This window comes from Phascolarctos cinereus, unplaced genomic scaffold (assembly GCF_003287225.1).
Source record: "Phascolarctos cinereus isolate Bilbo 61053 unplaced genomic scaffold, phaCin_HiC Scaffold_4;HRSCAF=312, whole genome shotgun sequence".
In the NCBI taxonomy this organism is placed as follows: domain Eukaryota; kingdom Metazoa; phylum Chordata; class Mammalia; order Diprotodontia; family Phascolarctidae; genus Phascolarctos; species Phascolarctos cinereus.
Window position 1 is genome coordinate 463,195,921 of NW_027555847.1, and position 24,281 is coordinate 463,220,201.

The following is a 24,281-nucleotide window of genomic DNA, read 5'->3' on the forward strand; positions in this document are numbered from 1 at the left end:
TAGGAGAAATGTTCTTACATTAAAGAGACGTACATACACACATATACATATATGTATATATTCACAATAAAATGAAGAAATACATAAATATTAAATGCATCCTTTTCAGCACATGATGTAATAGAAATAAGATTCAATAAAGGGCTGTGGAACTACTATAGTGACAGAGAAGATCAGGACAAACTCAGAAGACAATGAAGGCAAAACAGCTACAGTCAAAGCCCCAAAGACAAAAATGTCAAAGGCGCTTGGAAGCATAGATAAAAAATTAATTGGAAACTATATAATCTAATTCTAAAGAATGAGTGAGACAAAGAACAAATCATAGAAACAATCAATAATTTCATCAAAGAAAATGACAACAATGAGACAACATAACAAAATTTGTGGGGTGCAGCTAAAGCAGAACTTAGGGGGAAATTATGTCTCTAAATGTGTTTTTCAATAAAAGAGAGAAAGAACAGAATATAGAAAAAAACAAAACAAAAATCCCCAATTAAACACCAAAATGGAAATTTTGAAAATCAAAGAGAGAGCATAGACCAATATCTCATATCATTTACTAAAATAAGATCAAAATAGATACATGATCTAGACATAAAGAGAGATATTACAAGAAAATTTGAAGAACATAGAATGTGTTACCTATCAGACTTATGGGTAGGTGAATAAGTAATGAAAAAATAAGAGAGCAGTGTGAGGTATAAAATGGATAATTTCAATTACATTAAATTGAAATGTTTTTGTACAAATAAAATGTAGCGAAGATTACAAGGAAAGCAGGAAATTGGGGGGAGGGAAGTTTTATAGACAGATTCTTAGATAAAGCTGTCATATCTCAAATATATTTTTTTAAAAACTTCATCAAATCTATAATATACAAATCATTCCCCAATTGATAAACATCAAAAGATATGAAAAGGCAATTTTCCAATGAAGATATCAAAGCAATTTACAGTGACATGAAAAAGTGCTCTAAATCATTATTGATTAGAGAAATGCAAATTAAAACAACCTTAAGATATTATTTTATACCTATCAGATTAGCTAAAATGACTGAAGGGGAAAGTGACAACTGTTGGAGGGGATATGGAAAAATTGGGACACTGATTCACTGTTGATGAAACTGTGAACTGATCCAACCATTTGAAAGAAAAATCTGAAATTATACCCAAAGAATTATTAAACTACCTACACCCTTTAACTCAGCAATATTACTACTAGGCCTGTTTCCTAAGATGATTAGGAAAAAGGAAAAAAAAACTATATGTTCTAAAATATTTGTGGTTGCTCTCTTTGTGGTGGCAAAGAACTGGAAATTGTGGAGATGCTCATCGATTGGGGAATGGCTGAATAAGTTGTAGTATATGATCATGATGGAATATTACTGTGCTATAAGAAATGATAGGTTCGATGATCCTAGAAAAACATAGAGAGACTTGCATGCAATAACGAAGAGTTAAATGAGCAGAACCAACACAATGTTGTATATGGTAACAACATTTTTTAAGAACAACTTTGAGTGACTAAGTCATTTTGACTATTACAAATACCTGAATCAACTACAAGGGACATATGAGGGAAGACACTATCTACATCCTGAGAAAGAACTGATAAATAGAAATATGTATAGAATGTTTTTAACCACACACACATATACATTTGTATCTAATGGTGGCCATCTCTAGGGCACATGGAAGGACAAAAAAGCAAAAAAAAAAAAGAAAGGTACATGATAACTTTATTATATATTTAAAAGGAATAACAAGTTGCACATAATAGATATGCAGTTTCAGGTATGATCATCTTTTCTTTTTCCTATCCCACTACGTTTCAGAAATACTTATTTTATTTCTTAAGTTCAGAAAAAATCAATTGAATTTTTAAAAATCAAAGACAGATTAATAAAATTGAAAGTGAAAAAATCTAATAAATAAGATTAAGACTAGTCTTATTAAAAAAAATAGAGACAAACCATTGGTTAGTTTGATTTTTTAAAAAAAGAAAGAAAACCAAATCACCCATATTAAAAATGAAAAAGGTGAATGGACACCAAGAAAGATGAAATTAAAGCAATTTTTAGGAGTTATTTTGTCCAATTATATGCCAGTAAAACTGACAATCTAAATAAAATGGATGAATATTTATAAAAACATGAACTGCCCAAATGAACAGAAGAAAACATTGAATACGTAAATAACACTAACTTAGAAAAAGAAATTGAACAAGCCATAAATCATCTCCCTAAGTAAAAACCCCCAGGTCTAAATGGACTTACAAATAAATTCTACCAAATATTTGAGGTATACTTAATTCCTATACTATTTGAAAAAATAAGTAAAGGAAGAGTCATTCCAAATTCCTTTTATGATTCAAATATGTTTTTAATATCTCAGCCAGAGAGAACAAAAACAGAGAAGGAAAACTATAGACTAATTTCCTTAAAGAAAATCTACACAAAATTTCTAAATAAAACACTAGCAAAGAGATTACTACAATATATCACCAAGATCATATACTATGATAAGTTGAGATTTTTACCAGGAATACAGGGCTATCAGAAATGATGAGCAGTAAGCCCATGGATTCATCAAGCAAAACTAATCTCATTTCTTTTTTTGATAGGATCACTAGATTCAGTTTACCTAGATTTTAGGTAAGCATTTGACAAGGCCTCACCTTCTATTTTCATGGACAAGTTGGAGGGAAGTGATCCAGATGATAGGTGGATTTGGAACCAGCTGATTGATTGGATTCAAAGAACAGACATTAATGGTTCCACCAGCCAGGAAGGAGATCATAGATGAAAGGCCTTAGGGAGTAATACTTGGACCTGTATCATTTAAGATGTTTATCAGTGATTTGGATAAAGTTCCAGAACACATGTTTATCAAATTTATAGCTGACACAAATAGAGTAAGGATAGCCAATGCATTAGATAACAAACGAGGCTAGAATGTTAAGTACAAAGCAACAAGATGAAATACAGTAGTTATAAAGATGATTTCAAAGTATCAGCTTCTCAAATAGGAGATGAAGGAGCTATTGCTAGAAAACAGTTCACCTGGATAAATCATGGGCTGTTTAGTAGAATACAAGCTAAATACAAGTCACCAGTAAGATACTCAATTCAATTCAACAAATATTTTTTAAAACATCTACAATGTACAAGGTGCTACGTTAAGTACTGGAGATTCAATGACCAAAACTACATGTTCCCTGTCCTCTATGTGTTCATATTCTACTAGAAAGATATCGCATATATTAAGATAAGTACATACAAAATAATTTCAGGACGGATAGAATACTAAAAACTGGCATAGAGTAAAGGATGTCAGCAAAGGGTTAGTGTAGGAGATGATATCTGTGCTGAGCCTTGAAGGTATCTAGGGAGTCTAACAGGCAAAGATGAAGAGGGAATATATTGTAGGCATTTGCGATATATTATCTTTGCCAAGGGAAGCAGACAGATGATATTTAGAGAATAACTAGAAGACTAACTTACTCAAAATCTAGAGTATATGAATATAAATAGTATAAACTATCTGGCAACATTGGTAGGAGCTAGGTTGTACAAAGCTTTAAATGTCTGGATGGAGAATTTGTACTTTATACTAGCAGTAAGAAGAAAAAAAATGAGTCTGATGAATGGTCAGACTTATGACTTACAAAGATTACTTTGTCTGCTGTGCAGAAGATAGATTGTAGAGGGGAGGTAATTGGAGAGGTGAAAGGAGAGGAGGATAGGAAAAAGGAGCAGAGAGGAGAAGGTCCAGGTAAGAGTTTATGGAAGCAATAATACTTAATAGGTAGGACATAAATGTTGATCCAAGCAAGGAGACTAAGAAGGAACAGTCAGATCAATAAGGAAGAGAGGGTACTCAGGAAGGGGGATGGTCAATAATGTCAAAAGCTTTAGGCAGCTCAAGTAGAATGAAAGCTGAGGAAAAAGTAATTAGAATGATATGAGGTCATTGATTGCCTTAGTGTAACCATTTTATTTAAATGTAAAAGCAGATACAATCTTCAGCTGCATTAAGAGACATACAGTGTCCAAGAGCAGGAGGGTGAAGGTCCCACTACACTCTTCTCTCATCAACTGAAATCTGAAGTATTAAGGTCAGTTCTTTGGTGTAATATTTTTGAAAGAACTGTAATAAGTTGGAGACTTCCCTGAAGAGGGCAACTGTGATATGGAAGGTTCTTAAGATTATGTCATATGAGGATCATTTTAAAAACGTGGGGATATTTACCCTTGAGTAGAAAACTTGGGTGGCAGGAAGAAGAGGGGTGAGGGAATGTTAACTGTCTTTAAGCCTCTGAAGAGCTGAAATGAAATAATCTACTTGGTCACAAAGGGCAGAAACAGGAGCAATAGTTTGAAAGGAAAAGGAGAACTTAGGTTTGATTAAGGAAAAACTTTCTAACAATTAAAGCCACTCAAAAGTGGAATGGACTTTCACAAGAGGAAATGGGATCTTTGTCACTTGAGATCTTTAAGTAAAAGCTTGATGATCAGTTGCTGAGTATATTAAGAGGAAGGGGATTATTGTTCAGGAACTGGTTGGACTAGATGGCTGTTGAAATTACTTCTGAATCTGAAACCCATGATTCTGAATGCCTATCCTAGGTGCTTTATAGGGCTATTGTGAGGATCAAATAAGATCACAAGTGTAAAGCAATTTATAATGATAAATTGTTACATAAATATAAGACACTTCCTCCTTATATTCAACATGTTACAGAAGGGGAAAAAGGATAGTAAAATGTTGCTAGAAAACAAAACAACTATGGGCTATGCTTATGCAGTTATATTCAGAGTTTTGTTGTTTTTGCTTACAAATAGGATGATAGCAAAGAAATGTAGCACAGAGAACTGCATATGTTGACTAAAATCTGTGAGATGAAATTGAAACTGAGATTTGGAGGATCAGGGCACAATGCTTTGCTACTACAATAAACATGAAGTTTGCTTACACCAATATCCATATTGGTGGATATCCATATCCACCAACACATATGCAAATGCATTCAAGTTCACAAGTTATTCTAGATGAAAAAAATTAGTTCCTCATTAGCCAACTTTCTGGTGATGAATAGCTCCGTGGATTGAGCTACATTACTCTTTATGCAAGAAATACAAGATGAGTCTATATCTAAACCTTAATTGGCATAGCTTTTAACACATGGTCAAACAAGAGATAAAATAGATAATTTTGATTAGATGAAATTGAAAATCTTTTCCACAAACTTGGCACATCTATAATAAGGAGAGAAAGGGCCAACTGGAGAAAAATGTTTGTATCAAATATTTCTGATAAGGATTTGGAATCCAAGATATATAGAAACTAGCAGCAAAGATGTACTGGTAAATGTTTAACATCTGGTTCTCAACATATAACACCCTTTAAAGTTTAATCTGCATTATTAACATTTTCTCCATCACTTTCTTAAGTGAAGATAGTCCATAAAACAATAAACCAATCTCTGACTTGTTGCCAATTTCTGAGGTATAAATGATCACGCTGAAAGTTTAAATTAGCCATTTCAATGAGCCTTCTCACGTTGGCTCCAGCATATCAGTTATACAGAAATATATCAGACCAAAAGCAATTCCACAATGGAAAAGTGGTCAAAGGATATGGAGAAAGAGTTCTCAAAAGAAGAGTTGCTAACAATTGTCAACAATATAAAAGAATTCTCCAAATCATTAATAGTAAGAGAAATGCAAATCAAAACAATCCTGAGGTGTATTTCATGCCCAGCAAATTGGCAAATATGACAGAAGATGAGAATAGTCAATATTTGAAGGGTTGTGGAAAGACAGGAATATCAATGCATTGCTGGTAGACCTGTGACTTAGTACAATTATTCTGAAATCAAGTTGTAATCATTCAACTGAAGAGACTAAAATTTCTATACCTTCTGACCCACTTATTCCCATTCTGGACATATATCCCAATGGAGGGCCATCCCAAAAAGGAAACCTACACGCACAACAAAACACTTGCTTTTTATGATAGTGAAGAGTTGGAAGCAAGGTAGATGTACATCAATTGTGGAAGGGCTAAAGAAATCATACTATATAAATGAAATGGAACATTACTGTATTGTAAAAAAATGACAAATATGATGAATACAGAGAAGCATGGAAAGTCCAACATGAACCTATATAATGTGAAGTGGAAAACAACATACAAAATGACTATAACAATGTAAATGTAAAGAACAATGATCACAAAACAATCAAAAATGGATGTCAAACTTCTTTTGCCAAGATGGCAGGCTGGGGGAGAAACTCTCCTGAGCCCTCCCAAATTTCCCTCCAAATACCTTGAAAAAACACCTTATAAGCAATTTAGGAATGGGGAAGCAACTAACCAGCCCAGGACAGCTTAGAGGGCTCAATAGGAAAGGTCTGTCTCACTGTGGTGAAAGGGGAGCACAGTAGACATAAACAGGCTGCACCCCAGGGGGCCTGCAGTGGGGGCCTGTCTGGGGCACAGCACCATTGAGACCCCACCCCCACCTAAATCAACAGCTCAGAGGCTAGCCAGCAATCCATGCAGAGGGTAGCACAGCAAGGCCCCACCTTCAGTACAGGCCTTCAGTGAGGCCCTGTCCCCACTGCTGGCCAACAGTGAAGCCCTGCCCCCCAGAGCAGGCTAGCAGTGAGGCCCAGCTCCTGGGGCTGGACAACAGCTAAAACCCACCAATAGAGCAAGTCAGCAGTGAGGCCCTGCTCCCCGTACAAGCCAGCAGAAAGGTCCTGCCTCCAGTGAAAGCCATCAGCTAAGCCCCAAAGGCTGGGGTAAGCCAGCAGCAAGTACAAACCCCAATACAAGAAGCCTGAGAAAGTGCAGGAGCAGAGCCCAACTCTTACATAAAAGTATGAAGTAACAAAAAAAGGTATAAGAAAGTTACCAAAAAAAAAGTTACCATGGTGACAGAGAGGATCAAGGAAGAAACTTAGAATAAGACAACAATGTCAAAAATGGTTATGTGCAAAGTCTCAAAGAGAAATGTAAATTGGTCTCAGGATGAAAAAGAACTCCTAGAAGAACTCAAAAAAAGAGTTTCAAAAAGCAAATAGGAGAAGTAGAAGAAAAATTGGGAAAAAGAAATTAAAGTAATGCAAAAGAATCAAGAAGAAAGAGTCCACAGCTTGGCAAAAGAAAAATAAGAAAAATGGGAAAAGATATACAAAAATTCACTGAAGAAAACAAGTTCTTAAAAAGTAAATTTAGCCAAATGGAAAAGGAGGTACAAAAGCTCATTTAATAAAATAATTCCTTAACTATTAGAATTGGGCAAGTGAAAATTAATGACTTCATGAGACATGAAGAAATGATAAAACAAAGTAAAAAAGAAGAAAAAAAAGAAGAAAATATCAAATTTCTCTTTGGAAAAACAACTGACCTGGAAAATAGAGCCAGGAGAGATAATATAAGAGTTATTGGACTACCTGAAAGCCACAATCCAAAAAAGAGCTTAGATATCATATTTCAAGTAATTAACAAGGAAATCTGCCCTGATATTCCAGAACCAAATAGCAAAATAGAAATTGAAAGCATCCACCAGGCCAGGAAATTTCCTGAGCTCTCCCCAATTTCCCTCAAAATAATTTTAAATCAAGCCTCAAAAGTCATTCTGGAGTGACAGAATTCACAAAAGGATGGGGTGAAACAATTTTCCACCCAAGATAACTTAGAAAGACAGCAGAACAGGTCTGTCTCACTTAGGTAAAAGGAGAGTACAGCCCAGAGCAGGCAATACCCAGGCAAGCCAGCGGGAAGCCCTTAATCCCACTACAATTTAGTAATCTGGCTCAGTGGGCCAGCAGCAGAATGGACCGGATGTGAAGCCTCTAACTCATATGCAACATGTGAGCTGCCAGCCTCTGAGGTCTATTGCAACAGTTATGACTAGGCCAAGCAATTCTAGCACAAAAGGCAAGTTGCCACAGCAAGGCAGTGACCAGGCCCTTGCCCCCTGGCACAAGAAGCTTGGGATAGTGTCTCCTATGCCCCAGGAGCAGAACTCAACTTTAAAACTCACAAAATAGGCTGGAAAATGAGCAAAAAGATAAAAAAAAAAGCCCTGACCATAGAAGGCTACTATGGCAACAGACAAGATCAAAACATAATCTCAGAAGAAGAAAACAGTAACAAAATGCCTACATCTGAAGCCTTAAAGGGACATATGAATTGGTCTGAAGCCCAAAAGTCCTCCTAGAAGAGCTCAAAAATGATTTTAAAACTCAAATAAGAGAAGTAGGAGAAAAATTGGGAAAATAAATGAGAGTTATACGAGAGAATCATATAAAAAGAGTCAATAACTTGGAAAACGAAGCACAAAAATTGACTGAAGAAAACAAGTTTTTAAAAAGTAGAATTGGACAATAGAAAAGGAGATACGAAAGCTAAATGAAGAAAATAATTCCTTAAAAATTAGAATTGGGCAAATTGAAGTAATGATTCTATGAGACATTAAGAATCAGTCAAACAAAATGAATGAAAAAAATAGAAGAAAATGTAAAAGACCTCATTAGAAAAACAACCGACCTGGAAAACAGATCTAGGAGAGATAATTTGAGAATTATTGGACTACCTGAAAGCCATAATAATAAAAAAAAAAGCCTGGACATCATCTTTCAAGAAATTATCAAGAAAAATTGCTCTGATATCCTCGATCCAGAGGATAAAATAGTAATTGAAAAAATTCACCAATCACCTCCTGAAAGAGATCCCAAAATGAAGACTTCCAAGAACATTACAGCCAAATTTCAGAACTCTCAGTTAAAGTAGAAAATATTGTAAGCAACCAGAAAGAAGTAATTCAAATATCAAAGGATCATAGTCATTATTACATAGGATTTAGGAGCTTCTACGTTTAAGGATTGGGCTTGGAATATGACATTCTAGAAGGCAAAGGAACTTGGATTACAACCAAGAATCAACTACCCAGCAAAACTGGCCATAATCTTTCTGGGGGGAAATGGATATTCAATGAAATATGTGACTTTCAAACATTCTTAATGAAACAACCAGAGCTGAACAGAAAATTTGATTTCCAAATACAAGATTCAAGAGAAGCATAAAAATGTAAACAGGAAAGGGAAAAAAAAAACATTATTCAATAAGGTTAAACTATTTACATCCTTACACGGGAAGACGATACTCGTAACTCTTAAGAAATGTATCTTTATTAGAGAAGTTAGAATAAGTATACATAGAAAAAGGGATAGGTATAGGTTGATTTTGATGTGATGATATAAAAAAAATTAAGGGGTGAAAAAGAGGATTGGACTGGGAGAAAGGGGAAAGGATGAATTATATCACAGGAAGAGGCAAAAAAGACTCATTACAGTGGAGGGAAAGAAGGAAGGAAGAGGTGAACATTGTGTGAACATTACTCTCATCAGATTTGACTCAAAGGGGGAATAACATATGCATTCAGTTGGCACAGAAATCTGTCTTAGCCTATAGCAAAGGAGGACAAAAAATCAGGGAGTGATACAAGCTAGGGCAGATTGAGGGGAGTAGAAGGCAGAAGCAAAGCACTGGTGAGGAGGGACAAAGTGAATGGGGAGAGAGGGAGAGAAGGAGAGAGGGAGAGGGAGGAGAGAGAAAGAGAGACGGGGGGGAGAAAGAAGTATAAACAGGGGAAAAATAGGCTGGAGGGAAATGCACAGTTAGTAATCATAACTTTGAATGTGAATGGGATAAACTCTTCTATAAAATAAAAATGAATAGTAGAGTGGATTAATAACCAGACTCCTACAATATGTTGCTTACAAGAAACACTTTGAAATGGAGAGACACACACAAAGCAAAGGTAAAAGGCTGGAGCAGAATATATTATGCTTTTGTTGAATTTTAAAAGAAAAGCAGGAGTAGCAATCATGATCTTAGACAAAGGAAAAGCAAAATAGATCAAATTAAAAGAGACAAGGAAGGAACTACATCATGTTAAAAAGTACTGTAGACAATGAAGTAATATAAATACTAAACATGTATGTACCAAATAGCATAGCATCCAAATTTCTAAAGGAAAAGAAAAATGAGTTACAGGAGGAAATAGGCAGTAAAACTGTAATAGTGGGGGACCTCAACTTTCCCCTCTCAAAACTAGATATATCTAACCACAAAATTAAACAAGAAAGAAGTTAAGGAGGTGAATAGAATTTTGGAGAAGTTAGACATGATAGACGTCTAGAGAAAATTAAATGGAGTTAGAAAGGAATATGTCTTTTTTCACAGTGGTACATAGCACCCACACAAAAATTTACCATGCATTAGGGCATAAAAACCTCACACTCAAATGCAGAAAGATAAAAATACCAAGTGCTTCCTTTTCAGATTATGTTGCAATAAAAATTACATTTAATAAAGGGTCATGGAAAGATTTATTAAAAATTAACTGGAATCTAAATGATCTCATCTTAAAGAATAAGTCGATCAAAGAACAAATCATAGAAACAACTGATAATTTCATAGAAGAAAATTACATCAATGAGACAATATACAAAAATTTATGGGATGCAAGCCAAATTTGTTAGAGGAAATTTTATATGTCTAAATGGTTACAACAATAAAATAAAGAGCAGATCAATGAATTGGACATATAACTTAAAATGTTACAAAAAAGAGCAAATTAGAAATTCCTAATTAAACACCAAATTTGAAATCCTGAAAATCAAAGTAGAAATTAATGAAATTGAAAGTAAGAAAATCATGGAACTAATGAATAAAAATAAGAACTGGTTTTATGAGAAAACAAATAAAATAGATAAAAATTGATTAATTTGATTTTTAAAAAAGAAAGAAGAAAACCAAATTATCAGTATCAAAAATGAAAAGGGTGAATTTACCAACAATGAAAAGAAAATTAAAGCAATAAATAGAAACTATTTTGCTCAAATGTATATAAATAAATCTGACAGTGTAAGTATAAATTGCCCAGAGTAACGGAAGAGGAAATAGAATACTTAACCCCATTTTAGAAAAAGAAACTGAATAAGCCATCAATGGACTGCCTAAAAAAAATCTTCAGGGCCAGATGAATTTACAAGTGAATTCTACCAAATATTTAAAGATAAATTAATTCAAATGCTATATAAACTACTTGGGAAATTAAGCAAAGAAGGAGTCTTATTAAATTCCTTTTATGACACAAATATGATGTTGATACCTATACCAGTAAGAGCCAAAACAGGGAAGGAAAACTATATACCTATTTTCCTAATGAATATTAATGCAACAATGTTAAACAAATTACTAGCAATGAGATTACAGCAATATATCAAAAAGAAAATACACTATGACCAGGTGGGATTTATACCAGGAATGCAGGGCTGGTTCAATATTGGGAAAACTATCAGCATAATTTACAATATTAATAATAAAATGAACAGATTTCATATGACTCTCAATTGATAAAATATAGCACTCATTCCTATTTATGAAAAAAAAACCTAGCGAGCATAGGAATAAATGGAGCTTTCCTTAAAATGATAAGGAATATCTATCTAAGAATATTAGAAAGCATTATCGATAATGGGGATAAGCTAGAAGCCTTCCCAATAAGATTATGGGTGAAGCAAGGATGCCTATTATCACCACTATTATTCAATAAAGATGACAATTCTACCTAAATTAATCTATTTATTCATGCCATACCAATCAAACTACAAAAAATATTTTATACAGCTAGAAAAAATAATAACAAAATTCATCTAGAAGAACAAAAGGCCAAGAATATTGAATCAATGAAAAAAATTATATAAAGGAAGGTGGCCTAGCTATACCAGATCCCAAACTGTATTATAAAGTGGTAATTATTAAACCAATCTTATACAAGCTAAGAAATAAAGTGGTGGATCAGTGGAATAGATTAGGTATATAATACATTGTAGTAAATGACCATGGTAATTTAGTGTTGGATAGACACAAATATCCAAGCTTTTGGGACACAACTCATTTTTTGACTAAAAATGCTGAGAAAACTGGAACATATTATGGCAGAAACTAAGTATAGACCAACATATCAAATTGTATTCCAAGATAAGTTCAAAATGGGTACATGATTTAGACATAAAGGGTGATACCAGAAGGAAATTAGAAAAGCATGGAATAGTTTACCTGTTAGAACTATGGATAAGGGAGGAATTTAGGATAAGTAAGTTATAGAAAAAATTATGAAATGTAAAATAGATTATTTTTATTATATAAAATCAAGAAGGCTCTGCACAAACAAAAACAATGCAACCAAAATTAGAAGGAAAGCAGAAAACTGGGGGGGGCAGGAATAGAGCAAGTATCTCTGATAAAGGCCTCATTTCTCAAATATATGGAGAACTGAGTCAAAGTTATATGCATACAAGTCCCAAATGATAAATGGTCAATGGATATAAACAAGCAGTTTTCAGACAAAGAAATCAAAGCTATCTATAGTCATATGAAAAAGCTCTAAATCATTTTTGGTTAGAGAAATGCAAATTAAAACAACATTGAGGTACCACTTCATACCCATCAGATGGGCTAATATGACAAAAAAAATCAATCTTGGAGGGGATTTGGGAAGACTAGAATACTAATGCACTAGTTGTGAACTAATCCAACCATTCTGGAGACCAATTTGGAACTTTGCCCAAACGGTTACAAAGTTGTGCATAGCCTTTGATCCTGTAGTACCCCTAAAAGATCCTAAAACACCCCTAAAATATCCCAGATACAAAAAAAGAGGGAAAAGAACTTATTTGTACAAAAAAAAATTTATATCAGCTCTTTTTGTGCAGGCTAAGAATTGAAAATTGAGGGAATGCCTACCAATTGGGAGATGGATGAACAAGTTCTGGTTTATGATTATAATGGTAAATTATTGTGCTATAAGAAATGGCATGCAGGATGATTTCAGGGCAAAAAAGAAAACAACCCTGGAAAGACTTGAATGAACTGATGCTAAATGAAATGAGTGGAACCAGGACATTATACACAGTAACAGCAATATTGTATGATGAACAATATGACTTAGCTATCCTCAGCCATACAATGATCCAAGACACACCCAAAGGACTCATGATGAAAAATGCTATCTGTCTCCAGAGAAAGAACTCATGTAATCTGAATACAGACTGAAGCATACTATTTTTCAGTCTTTGTTTCTTTTTTCTTTTTCTTTTTCTTTCTCTCCTTTCTCTCTCTCTCTCTCTCTCTCTCTCTCTCTCTCTCTCTCTCTCTCTCTCTCTCTCCCCCCCCAAGTTTTCTTGCATAAAGTGACTAATGTGCAAATGTTCTACATGATTGTACATTTATAACCTATATCAGATTGCTTACCATCTCGAAGAGGGGAGAGGGGAGGGAAGGGGAGAAGAGAACTTGGAATTCAAAACTTCATTTAAAAAAACAACCAATGTTAAAAATTGTTTTTAAATTGTTGAAATTACAATTGTTAAAAATTGTAATTGGGGGAAATCATAAAAGATTAGAGGGTTATGTATACTTTGCATTTATTCTATTTTTATATATTCATGAGCTCTTTGGCATAGATTCTTCTTTGATATATGCAGATCTCTGTCTTCCAGTTGTTTGAGATTATTTTCCAACTCCTTCCACAGATTTTTTATAGGACATGTTCCTCTTTCATCACTTAGCATGGTGCTTAGCAATTAGTTAATATCCATTGAATTGAATTGCTAAGCTATTTATATACATACACACATTATGTGTATATATATATACATATATATACATATATATACACACACATTATATATATATACAGACATATACGTGTGTGTGTGTATATATATATATATATAATATGCATTGTCAAATGTAATCTAAAATTTGTTAGAAGGTTGCTATTTTTTTTCAAACAGATCACTATGCAGCTATTATTCAAAGACTTCTGTGCCTGCTTCCATGTTTATCAAGCAGTTCACCATTCATAGTTCACAGCACAAGTTGTATGACTGTCTTTCTGATTATTGGGACTCTTTCCATGTAAAATACCTTGCTACTTTAGACACATAGTGCATAAATATATTGATTGACTTCTCTCTGTCACTCATAAGTCCTTTTATATGAGCTGGTGAGTGACATGGTGTTAGGTAAGATTACCTGAACAATTCAATAAAATCCATGGGTAACGTAACAATGTAAGAAATTCAGCAGAGACATAAAACAATAAAGGATGACTACCAGTGAGAAAATGCATATTACTTTGGTTCAGCTACATGAGAAAATAAAAGGAAAATGTCAGATGCCAAGGTTGCTTTGTATCTGAAAGGGGGCAAGAGAAGGCATGTCTTATCGAGAAAGACTCTCTCCCAAGATGCTGCTATTTGGGGAAAGTTACAAGGGGAAACTAACTGCAAGTCAAAGAAGTTATTTTAAAATAAAAGAAAATAGCTTCAGGGCTGGTGCATATGATTGATAGTTTGAGAGATGAACCTAGGAGCTTTGGGCAGAGGAGCATGAAAGGAGTCAGAAACCAGAGGGAGAGAGTGTATTGGGTGTGCATTCAAGTATGATTAAAGGGTGTTCTGGGAATTAATTTGTACATGATTAAAGAGTACATTAATAAATGTAGGCTGAGTTTAGAGAAGAGGCTCAATGGAATTTGAGAGCTTGAACAGTGTATTTGGGACTTGGCATAAAAACAATAGAAGTGGCCTGGGAGTGAATATGAAACAATAATTTACTGAGTGGTTGGTTCATTAACTGGTTTGCTTTGCACAGCGCCTGGAACGTAGTAAGCAATTAATAAAAACTTGTTGACTAACCGACTGGTTGCTATTCACTCTGTCCACTCTACACAATGTATACCCAGGAGTGCTGTGATGCTCAAATAAGATAATGGATATAAAGTATTTTGTAAACCTTAAAGAAGGGCAGCTCATGGCACAGTGGATCAAGTATTAAACCTGGAGTCAGGAATACATCTTCCTGAGTACAAATCCAGCTTCAGACACTTACTAGCTATGTGACCCTGGGCAAGTCACTCAACCATTTTTGCCTCAGTTTCCTTTTCTATAAAATGAGATGAAGAAGGAAATGGCAAACCACTCCAGTATCTTTGCAAAGAAAATCCCAAATGGGGTCATAAAGAGTTAGACATGACTGAAAAATGACTAAACAGCAACAGAAACTTTAAAGAACTTTTAAAATGCTAGTTATTGTTATTTATTAGTAGCCTACAGTCACCAGACCTCCATTCTAGTCATGACTTTTCTACTGAACTCTTGCTGAGCAGAAGCAAAGTTCATAGATCAATGCAGGCATATTCTGGTGAATGCTTAACAACCAGGCTCTCTAGGGGAATAAACATGCATTCATACTTCTAAGTTTAAACTACGATATAAACATGTTCTTAGTCTAGACAATTGAAAACAACAATAAATCAATCTAATTTATAGCATTTGCTTATTTCTGAGGTATAAATAACCTCACTAAACACTTAACAGTTATCTAACAAGTCTATTAGAGCTGCGCCAGGACAAACCTGTCTACACTAGTATAGAGCATGCTATCATGAAAGCCTATGAGATCAGTCTGTCCAGTGCATTAGATCTGAATTGCAGACTTTCAGAGCTTCTCCTGGTTTGTGTTTTAGAAAGCGGAATCTAGAGGTGACTGGGTGCCCTAGGGCAACAGGAGTCATGACAGAACATGTGAACAGGACAATGGGAATTCAACAGCATTTGTATAGTCTTGTAAGATTTGCAAAGAGTGCTTTAAAAAGATTTTTTCATTTTATCCTTACAATAACCCTGGGATGCAGATGTCATCATTGTCCTCCATCTTACCGATGAAGAAACTGTGGCAAGTAGAAGTCAAGTGATTTGCCTAGGGTCACATAGCTAGTAAATGTCTAAGGCAGGATTTGAACTCATATCCTCTTCCTGACTCCAAGTCCAGGGCTCTCCCCAAAGCATTGCCTAGCTATTATCTTCTGTACATGGCACTCCTTTTCAAAAAGACCAGGTTGTCTTCTTTCCCTACTCATGTTTAGGTATATTCAAAATGCTCATTACTGATAATGTAAGGAGAATAGTCAGTTTTGAAAGAATCGAAAGTACTATCTGCCTATTTAATCACCAAAGGTCCTATTTGTAGCTCAGACCTCACATAGCAACACAGTACACATGAATCTAGGTTCTACAGCATATCTTGCCTATTGTATCCAGATCATGACGTAAGCATAGACATGTTAACAACATGTGTAGAGGGAAATCTTACTTCAATACAGCTCTGGGGGAGGGAAGGGAAGGTAGAGAGGGTAGTCTTTAAATAGTATGTTAGTACAAAACAGCAAAATCAGCATAACATAGGAACTTGATTTATATGAACTCCATCTGAGACAAAAGCAGGCATTTCTTTGTCCTAGTAAATTATTCATTGATTTAATAAATATTTATTATTATAACTACTACTAATAGTTAACATTTAGATGGAACTTTAATGTTTGCAAAGCACTTTATAAATATAAATTCATTTTACCCTCACAACAACTCCAACAGATAGGGGCTAGTATTAATCCTATTTTAAAGATGAGGAAACTGAGACAAACAAGTTAGGTGACTTACATAGGGTTACAGAGCCAGTAAGTGCCTATGGCCAGATGCAGATCCAATTAGTAGGTACCAGATGAAGAATACAAAGATAAATAAAGGGGCAGCTAGGTGGCACAGTGGATAGAACACTGTTCTTGGAGTCAGGAAGACCTGAGTTCAAATCCAGCCTCAGACACATATTAGCTGTGTGACTCTGGGCAAGTCCCATGACTTCTACTTGCCTCAGTTTCCTCATCTGCAAAATAGAGGACAATGATGACATCTACATTAACCCTTATTGCCTCCAAAATAAACAAACAAGTAAATAAGACATGTCTACTGGCTTCAAAAGCCTACAGTGTTGCAGGGAAAGCAAGGCATATCCTCAAATATGCATAATATAATAATAGTGTAGCCGAGTGCCATGTAACTGATCCAATATGAATTGAGAGAAAGAAACACTCATTGCCAGCTGGCAATATCTATTCATGGCCTTGACTTTTCAGCCTCTGCATATAAACTTCTGCTGTGCTACCTTTATGCTCTCTTTTATTTCCCAGTCTCCATTTTCTTTTTGTTTTTGCAACTGACTCATCCTTCAAAGCCCAGCTCAAATGTTACTGCCTACATAGAGTCATCCCAGCAAAAAATGATTGTCCACTCTCTGAATTCTTAAAATACTTACTGTAAATATCAGATATATGGTACTTAGAATACAATATTATTATATTATGCTTGTTTGAGGATACATTATATTTTTCCTGAAATACCATATACTATTCAATATTGATGTCACTGTCATTTAACATTCTTTCATCTATAACTTTTCTGTCCTTTCAGAAGAATTTTCAACAAGTAGACTTCTGCCACTGATCATATTGATAAATGGTCTTCAATGTCATATTTTAATGCCTAAGTATTGGGTAAATTTTGTCAAACATGCTACAGTGTTATAATTGTGTCTAATTAATTTTACTTTATCAAGGATTTACACTGATCCAAATATTAGTTGATAAAATATTTTTGCAATTAGAATTTGTAAAGATTAAAGTTCAAAGAAATAATTATATATTCATATGTCAAACTTGACTTTTAAAATTTATGCAATCACTTTAAGCTAAATAACTCAAATACATATCTTCCAAATGAATAAAATTTCTAAACACCCTTACCTCAAAAACATAATATTTTTTGACAGGAGCTTTCACAGTTTTTACAGCTAACAGAAACAACGCAACTATTTGTATATTTGAATAAAAGCACAGTTTAGCTTACCTTATCAAGTTCATCCGAAATAGCAATGCCTGGAATAAAAAGATTAATATTAAGAATTAGAAAGCATTTCCAACTTCTTAACATATTATTATTATATTTTCAAAACTACACGTTCCATTATTGTAACACATTTTTCTTATTATTTAAATCACCCCAAAAAAGGTACCACGTCCTCTGACTAAGCAAAGTAAGCTTTTAAACAACCATGAATGTTTTTTTCTGTGTTGAATGAGTCTAGGAGAATGAAGTACGTTGTGTGTTTTTTTTTTATTTGACCCTTTATGGAGTTCTTGGAAGTAAAGAGAAAGTATGGCAAGAAAACCTCTGTTCCACAGTGTATAGATGGACTTACCTTCTTAACTGTGAGCTAAGCCAATTTTTTAAGCCAGTTATTTTTGATTAGAAATTTGTTATTTTAGGTAACCATGTATTTAATAATTCTTAATAGCTTTATAAGTGGTGAGGTACAAAATGGTGGCTGATAGGGCTTCTGATAGACGTTCTGTTTCATCTCCCTATTCCTCTGGGAGAATCTTGACTTAAATCAAATCTAATATAATTTTTGATTGAAAATTTCTGGAGAAAATTACCTCTCAATTTCTGTTCGTAGCCATCTCAAGGTCTAATAATCTTTACAGTCAGGAAGTTCAACCTTTATTATTGATTATAAATCTCTCAAGCTACAATCTGTCTCTTCCTATTTTTTCCTGTCCTCATTGTTAAAAACAGCAAAAACCCCTAAAATTATGAATATAGTATTTTTTCATATTTTCACAGCCTGTCATTCATCATGGATAGTCCATTTTCTATGTATGCTAAATCATTGTAGCTCTCTTAAAACCTTTTAAATAATTTTGTTTCTCTTATCCTTTGTTTCTTTTTAATTGTTTTTCATTGTCACAGATTTTAAATGACAGTTCAAAAATGCAATACTTTTATCTCTCTCTCTCTAAAAAAACTAAAGGGAAAAAATCAATGATTTTTAAATTTCTTTTAAAAAGAAACATTTGGCTATGTAGTCAGCTAGGTGGCTCAGTGGATAGATGCTGGGCTTGGAGGCAGGAAACCTGAGCTCAAATCCAGCTTCACGTACTGTCTATATGACCTTGGGCAAGTCACTTAACCTCTGCTCCAGTTTCCATCTTTGTTTTCCCAAGAAGGGGCAGCTAGCTGGCACAGTAGATAGAGTGCTGAGCCTGGAGTCAGGAAGACTCATCTTTCTGAGTTCAAATCTGGCCTCAGACACCTACTAGCTTTGTGACTGTGGGCAAGTCACTTAATCTTGCTTGCCTCAGTTTCCTCATCTGTAAAATGAGCTGGAGAAGGAAATGGCAAACCACTTCAGCATCTTTGCCAAGAAAACCCCAAATGGGGTCTCAAAGAGTCAGACAGGACTAAACAAGAACAACAAATAGGGTAACAATGCACCTACCTCCCAGGGTTGTGGGGAGGATCAAATGAGGTATTTGTAAAGCTTAGCACAGGGCCTGACACACAGTAGGCACTAAATAAATGCTTCTTCTTGTTATTCTGCTACAAAAAGACACTTAAGTCATAAGTTTTCAGGTTCCTTTCAGCATTATTTTCTACTGCATTGCCAATTAAAATAATGGAGACCACAAAAGCATGCCCTAAAGTGGCAGGGAGCATTCATTCTTGCCCTTGAGAGTAAAAAGTGACATTTATCTAGTGCTTTTAAATTTGCACAGCACTTTTGCAAATATTATTTCATTTAAGCCTCATAATAACTTTGTGAGGTAAATCCAATAGGCATTACGAATCTCATCAATGATGAGGAAACGGGATCATAGAGTTGAAATCACTTGGCCATCTTCACACAATTAGGGTGTCCCATGGATTTTAAACCAGGTCTTCCTAAGTCTTGGTCCATCAGTCCTTCTCCTGGGATACGCTGCTCCAATCCTAGTTACAAATTATGAGAAGGTGGTGAGATTTTTTGGAAAATGGGAATTTCTTTCTTCAGGGAGTCTTCCTAGATGCTGAGAATTAATCCCTCCTCTCCTTTTCTTCCCTGGCTCCCAAACCTCGTAACACCACACTTGCTATAGCCACACATTTAAAGACTGATAGTGGAATGTGCTATTCTGTTTTCACCATATATTTGAGGACTGTTTTTAAGAATAGATATAATACATAATAATTGATGTATGTTAACTAAAGTAAACCAAGGTACAATAGAGACATGGCAGCATAGTATTCTTGAAGGATATGCCAGAACTTTGGTGGATTCTTACCAAGTTGGAAAGCTATAAATATGATCTTAGAAATGATCTATACACCTGCAGTCATCTGAGAACCAATCTAGCTCAGCATGGAGAAAATGGGCCATCAAGTGATGAAATTTTGGCTACAGCAACTCATTAATATGATTTGTTTAAGTTAAAGTTATCTTCTTTGGTGAACTTCCAGCACACCAATAAAAACCAGTTGATTTCACTAGTTTTGGGAATTCTAAATGAATAAAACTCCTTACTATTGAAGATCAGCACCTTTTATACAAGGTGTAGTCAAAGAGAATTGCCTTTCAAGAACAGGCATAGCCTCAGAGTCAAGAAGGTATAGGTTCAACTGTTCTCTCTGATACAGCCTAGTTCTATGTCCCTGAATCAGTCACCTAACACCTTAATTACCACAAGCTACTTTAAGATTCAATGCGTGGATTACTAGAAAAAATTATCAACAGATATAATTTCATAGACTTTTTTTCAGGAATTCATATTATTTCATAAATACTCTAACAGAAGAGTTAGCCTTGATAAAACAAAATTACTTCAGTTTAGACCCTCTAAATTCCTAATTTTGCCTATTAATTGTCTAATTCAGATTTTGCTCCTTACATAATAGTTCACTCTGGCTGAATTTTTTTCCATAAAGTATTCAACAAACATTTATTAAATGAAGTTCTATTTTGAGCAAATTATGATGCTAGATACTTTTGACTCAAAGACAAAAGTATCTGACCTCATGTATCTCACGTTACCCTGTGGGCTATAAACTGTGCACATATAAGTAAATATGAGATAATTATGGATGAGAAGAATGAAAACTTGAAGGGAGTAGTGAAGGTTTGGTAGAAGAAATCACACCTGAGGGGAGCCTTCAAGGAAGATAATGATGCCAAGAGGAGGAAATCTAGTGGACATACACTGTGGGCATCAAAAATGTCCTGTGCATAGGCATCAAGCTAGAAATCAAATATCACAGTCAAGGAACAGTGTGTTTGGAATGTATCATATCAAACAGTAAAGTTAGTTTGGAGGCGATGTATGGAAATATTTAAATGTTAATTTGTAAATTGTTTATGAAACAATTATATGATGATGTTATATTATTATGTTATATTATATTATTTGATGAATAGGATCAGAGATTTCCAGCTGAAAGAAATATTAAAAGTCACATCTATTTCAACCCTTCCCTTTTGCAGGTGAGAAGACTGAGACAAAGTTAAGGGAATTGTCCAAGTTCATCTACATAATAAATTACAGAATTAAGGTTCAAATCCAAGTCCAAATCCAAAGTTCTTTCCATTGCCTCATGAAGAGTCTGAAGAATATATCAAACTATTAAACTAACAAGTCAACAAGCATTTATTAAGTGCTTTCTGTATGCTACACAGTGTTAGCAGGGAAATACGCATTTGCATAAAGGACAAATATGGCAGATTATAATTTTGTTGCAAGGTTCACAATTCTGAAACTGGATGAGACCTTAAAAGTCAACGAGCTCAAGCCTCTCATTTTGAAAACTGAGTTCTACAGAGGTTAAGTGAATTTCCCAGATTTAGCACAGATAAGAAGCAAGAGCTGGGAAGTAAACTCAGTCCCTCCTAAATTTCAGACAGGCTTGTCCAAATTTTCTGAATAGTAGCTACTCCTTAGTAATTTTATTGAGAATATACATTTTAGGCAGTCCTAGGTAGATATTATATGCTTACTTAAATGAGAGACAGAAGTATTTAATAACAAGGAAATGGACCATAGTTGAAGAGAAAATTGTAGATGAATGTTTACACTCATAAGAGCTATACTCCTAATAAGTACATTATTTAGTCCCTTTTCATTACTTTTCAAAATTAAATTTAATTGAATTTGTGGAATTATAATAATACTGTCTATAAAAATAAGGACATGCTGGTTATAGAGAAGTTTCTAAAGCAAAGCATGGTACCTATGATTTCATTTATATAGGGAATTCCTAGAGGAGGAAATTGCTTTCTCCAATACAAGACCTTTTAATGCAACACATAGTGTTTCAAAGTTCCCAAGAGTAATGGGTCTTTCCTAGTGATGGAGTATGGGCCCAAGCCAAGACCTGTGCCCCTCACCCCAAAAAAGAATTTGGATCCCATTTGTCTATGGGCCACAAAAAACCATTAAACTTTCTTTGACCTCACTCTGGTCTCAGATGGTTACCTGAGGCTATACTCCATTCAACTGGACTTTCCCCATCTCTTATTCTTATTCTGATGAACCTGCTCTCCCTTCTCCTAGGCCTTATATAACTCTTTGATCCCCTAATGAAGAAGCCTAGTCTTTGATCCCACCTTTCAATCTCTTCTTTCCAGTTCTTTGTTACCTTGATGAAGCCTAGCCCTTCATTGTCTATTCCTGGGTGACCCCATCCAGACACTCCCATTCTCCCTAAACTCCTCCCCCAGCCACCCAGATCCCCTTCCCAGGCCCTCCTCTGGTCACCCAAAATTACTTAAGTGTATATAAGATCCACCCTGGTCCCTATTTAAACACTGAGGTTTCCTCATGCCCACTCTTGTTTACAGGGATCATTAACGTTCAGTCAGATTCCTTAAGAGTCTGGCCTGTATGGTTGGTTCATTGGTAACAAAACATTATCTTTGGCTGAAAGCAGACTTGAGTTGAATTCATTTGCACAGGACACATGTATTGTGTCAGGGTCCCAGCACCCCAAGAATCTATACCTCATCACTAGGATCATTCACACAGTCAATCACACAGTCAATAAGTATTTATTAAGCATCTGCTATGTACCAGGCACTGTGATAAGTGCTAGGGATACAATTACACAAAGAGAAAGACAGTATTTGCCCTCAAGGAGCTTGCTGTCTAATACAGGAAGAAAACATACAAAAGGAGCTGAAGAGTATGGAGTGGTGGGAGCCCAAGGGGACATGATAGCAGTCTTCAAATATTTGAAGATCTGTCACACGGAAGGGGGATTAGATTTGTTCTTCTTGGATCCAAAGGGTATCACTTGTGACAAGGGGTGGAAGTTGAAAAGAAGAAAATGTAAGCTTGTTGTAAGGGAGCCAATATATGTCAGAGAAGAGACTTGAAAGACAGTCTTTCTGCTAAGTGGTACGGTGGATAGAGCACCGGCCCTGAAGTCAGGAGCACCTGAGTTCAAACCCGGCCTCAGACCAAACACTTGACACTTACTAGCTGTGTGACCCTGGGCAAGTCACTTAACCCCAACTGCAAAAAAAAAAAGGTCTTTTTACCTTCAAAACTGGCTCTCTATCCACTACACCACACTGCCTCTCATGATTTGAAACGCACTCTCTATAATGCTGCTGAGTTATGAATCATCAAGTGAGTTTGCAAATTGAATTGGAAGCTTGCCCAGGAATTATACTCTGTGGCCTCAGTGTTGTATGGAGGGGACTGTAAGTTATTGCATTCAATGACAGTAGCATGCATCTCTGGTCAGTCCTACTCCAATGTGGAAGTGCTTCAAGTCTAGGTGACAAACTGTGGTTCTGTTGCCTGAACTAAATATAGAGAAGCCCATCACCACGTCAGCTGCCAAGTAATAAACTGTTATATTTACAACCAATGGAAGTCATTGACTAAGGTATGTAAGAATAATGATCAGTATCAACAGTGTGAGGATGATCTCTCAGAAGTGAAGCCTCCTCAAAGGTCAATAGTTCTTGTTAATAATTCTTGATTGTTGCTTTCAAAATCTTCCCTAGCTCAGACCCTGTTTTTAAGCACATAACAGAAAGAATAAGCCCTGCCCCCAACCTGAACTGCTTGCTTCCCACATTTTCTTGTCTCTGGGCAAATTTGTGTCTCTGTGTATAGATTGTACCCCCTGAAAGCCCAGCCAATGGGACAAGGAGAAGAGGGTTAGGGAAGGGGAACTCGCATTAGGGTATAAATAAGCCTTGATTTCTATACCGAACTTGTACTCTTCTGGCCTGAAATGGCAACTAAGAGGGTACCCTTTCTCATGAGAAAGCAATAAACTCCTTTCTACTTTCGAGGTATCTAAGTCTTTGCTTTTATTTTTGATTAAGTGGTCTCTGTCCCACACAGTTGGGGGCTCTCTGGGATTTCCTTCCTTATCTGAGAAGGGCTTCCTAGCCAGTCCTAGGACAGGCTCCCACTGGCCACTTGCCAGAGGTCAGAGGAATGGTAGGAGTTTCCTTTCACTTTTAAGGAAT

General features: G+C 35.3%; 1 protein-coding gene across 1 annotated transcript in view; it reads right to left on the reverse strand.

Moving 5' to 3' along the window:
• Nucleotides 1–24,281, reverse strand: part of CUNH8orf34 (chromosome unknown C8orf34 homolog) — a 364,057-nt gene that overhangs the window by 229,953 nt on the left and 109,823 nt on the right. Inside the window, exon 5 of the mRNA XM_021002136.1 lies at nucleotides 17,834–17,862. Coding sequence (XP_020857795.1) covers nucleotides 17,834–17,862 — 29 coding nt within the window. The remainder of the gene's footprint in view (nucleotides 1–17,833; nucleotides 17,863–24,281) is intronic.